The sequence below is a fragment of the Penaeus monodon genome, chromosome 33 (genome assembly GCF_015228065.2).
Source record: "Penaeus monodon isolate SGIC_2016 chromosome 33, NSTDA_Pmon_1, whole genome shotgun sequence".
Taxonomy (NCBI): Eukaryota; Metazoa; Arthropoda; class Malacostraca; order Decapoda; family Penaeidae; genus Penaeus; species Penaeus monodon.
Window position 1 is genome coordinate 24,235,757 of NC_051418.1, and position 2,426 is coordinate 24,238,182.

The window sequence follows — 2,426 nt, forward strand, 5'->3', positions numbered from 1 at the left end:
AGAAGGAATGATTTTTGACACCAGAAAACGTCTTTCTAGTTCATAATTTCAAATACATAACAATTAGTGAAAAGCCAAAGTTCATAATCAGTATGAAATAATGACAAATGACATAAATAAAATTACAGGATTTGCTTGAATGATTTTTCTATGGATCTAATAAGTGTAAGACTAGACAGACTGTAGTCATGGGTTATGTATGAAAGTGGATAATGACCAGAAAAAGTTTGGATAACACTGCTCTAGATAGAAGCAATTTTTCAATGTTTTCCACAGCTCCTTTTCTATTGATGCCAATCAGTTTACATGCTACATGTTAATTTAGTACTGATCAATATCATTCAGCTTCAAGGAGTTAATAATACTTACATTTTGTTGCCATTCCCGCTGCAATTCTGCCAACATCTTTGGAGAGAGAAGACCCTGGGCAAGGAGCCTTTCTGTGAGTCGCCCACGACCAACTGCACCTTTTTCTTGTCTTCCAGACTTGAGTACTTGTGAGCCTCTTGGTATATCTAAATTCTGATCTGAAATTATATAAAGATTTTGTGTTCTCTCTACAATTTTGTGAGATATCTGCAGAAATAACTGCTTTGAATTATTTCTTATTTTTAATTTTTGATTCTAGTATCATAAGTCAAGACAAGTTTATATTTACTCAGTACAAAATACCTTTTTATCACATGCATGCACAGAAAGTCATTATCTGCATATAAATTCTCATCAATAAGTTCTTGTATTACAAATGTTACCATACCAAATTCAAGTTTACTTAAAAATTACTAAAAAATGCTCATAATCTCATCTTAAACTCATTATGATGCCTTAGAACTTTAATAATGATAGAATGAATGTAAATTCTGTAACAATGCAACAGAATTCCCTTATAATGATGACACTGGTAGTACGCATAACACTGTCTATAAATATTAATACCTCTATACGAATGCCTCTTCCTTTGGTCCATAATAAAGTTTTCTTCAGTATCAGCTGCAGTGTTGGAAGTTCGCGTATCTGAATTCTTTAGTAGTCTTGTAATCTGGGCAACTCCAGCTTCAATCATCCCGTCTAACTCAGTCTGAAGATCTCGCACCATTTCCCCATCAGGAAACATGTCTTGAAAACGGTAACTGGGGACATAGGGAAAATAAATGAAAATATTTGAATTCCAATTCCTTATCTTGCTTTACATTTCAAAATATGAAGAGCTATTTACAGAATAACTAGAAGTTATTCTTACCTAAGCCATAAATAGAGATCAAACACATCAAACACTTCTTCTAGATGTACAAGATCTAATATAGTGTTAGGTGTTGAGAAAGGCCATTTGACTTGATGACACAACCAGTCCAAAGTTGCAGGTTCACTCTGTGAGAACTGGCGAGCAAACTGAAAAGATTTGCAAAGTATATGTTTAAAACAGAATTAAGAAACTGTAAACCTACTCAATATATAGCTAAGTATATCATGAATATAAAACAATCATTATGGTAGCTGTAAGCTGATTAAAAATGTAGGTTAACTGACAACTACACACAAAATCTAAAAGGGTTCCATTTAGTAACTCATAATACATCCATCATACTAAGGGACTTTAATTATCAACACTCTGCAATACCTTTAGGAACATAGCACAGACAAAAGGCATCTTGCGGTTGATAGGAGCACAACAGAAGACATATCTGGATCTGAGTTGAAGTGGGATGTGCTGTATGAGGTCAGCCAGGAACTTAAAATCGTCCATGATGCACATGAAATAGAGTGATGAGTCCACTGTGCAAAGGCTCACAAAGATATCCTGTTTGAAAAAAGATAGAAAATAAATAACAGAGTCACCTTTTCTGGAGGGAAATCAGCAACAGAAATGATAACTAAACAACATTCCTCTTCATTATGATACCACAAACAATAATCAACTTACAATAAGGTTTGACAAGGTATAGCTCGGTAAATGAAATGCAAACAGCTCTATCTGATCAGCAGTTGGGTGAAGTCCAGCCTGTTCTATGTCATCAGGTGTGCAGGATAACAGTCGCCTCAAAGTAGAGAGGTCCTCGGACTTCATAGTTGTGACATAACCCTGTGTGAGAGGGTAATAATGATAAAAACAAAGAAACCTTAAAAGGGAAAAAAATAATTGTAAATATCAGTAAACATAAACTCATCAGTCTATGATATGACTGGGCTTTACAAGTTATTCACTCAGCCAAAATTACATAATATGAATATGTAAGATTATGGTTTCTATTAACAAAATGTTTACATTATAGGAAATATTGGAGAGAAATGCAAATCTTGAGCTGCTAACTTACAAGCAACATTGCACATATAGTGTTGTCTTTATGCTAATGCCAGAATAACTTTCAAAAGCTCATTTTTTCTATTGGCTGTACTTCAACATGTATTTGAGTAACACAATTTTCAAA

At 33.9% G+C, this 2,426-nt stretch overlaps 1 protein-coding gene across 1 annotated transcript in view; it reads right to left on the minus strand.

Annotated features, from left to right (window-relative positions):
• LOC119594177 (ATP-dependent RNA helicase SUV3 homolog, mitochondrial-like) overlaps positions 1-2,426 on the minus strand; it is a 9,918-nt gene that overhangs the window by 988 nt on the left and 6,504 nt on the right. Inside the window, exons 12-16 of the mRNA XM_037943246.1 lie at positions 1,922-2,080; positions 1,619-1,798; positions 1,241-1,389; positions 937-1,130; positions 370-527 (exon numbers count right to left, since the gene is read on the minus strand). Of these exons, the coding sequence (XP_037799174.1) occupies positions 370-527; positions 937-1,130; positions 1,241-1,389; positions 1,619-1,798; positions 1,922-2,080 (840 nt within the window). The remainder of the gene's footprint in view (positions 1-369; positions 528-936; positions 1,131-1,240; positions 1,390-1,618; positions 1,799-1,921; positions 2,081-2,426) is intronic.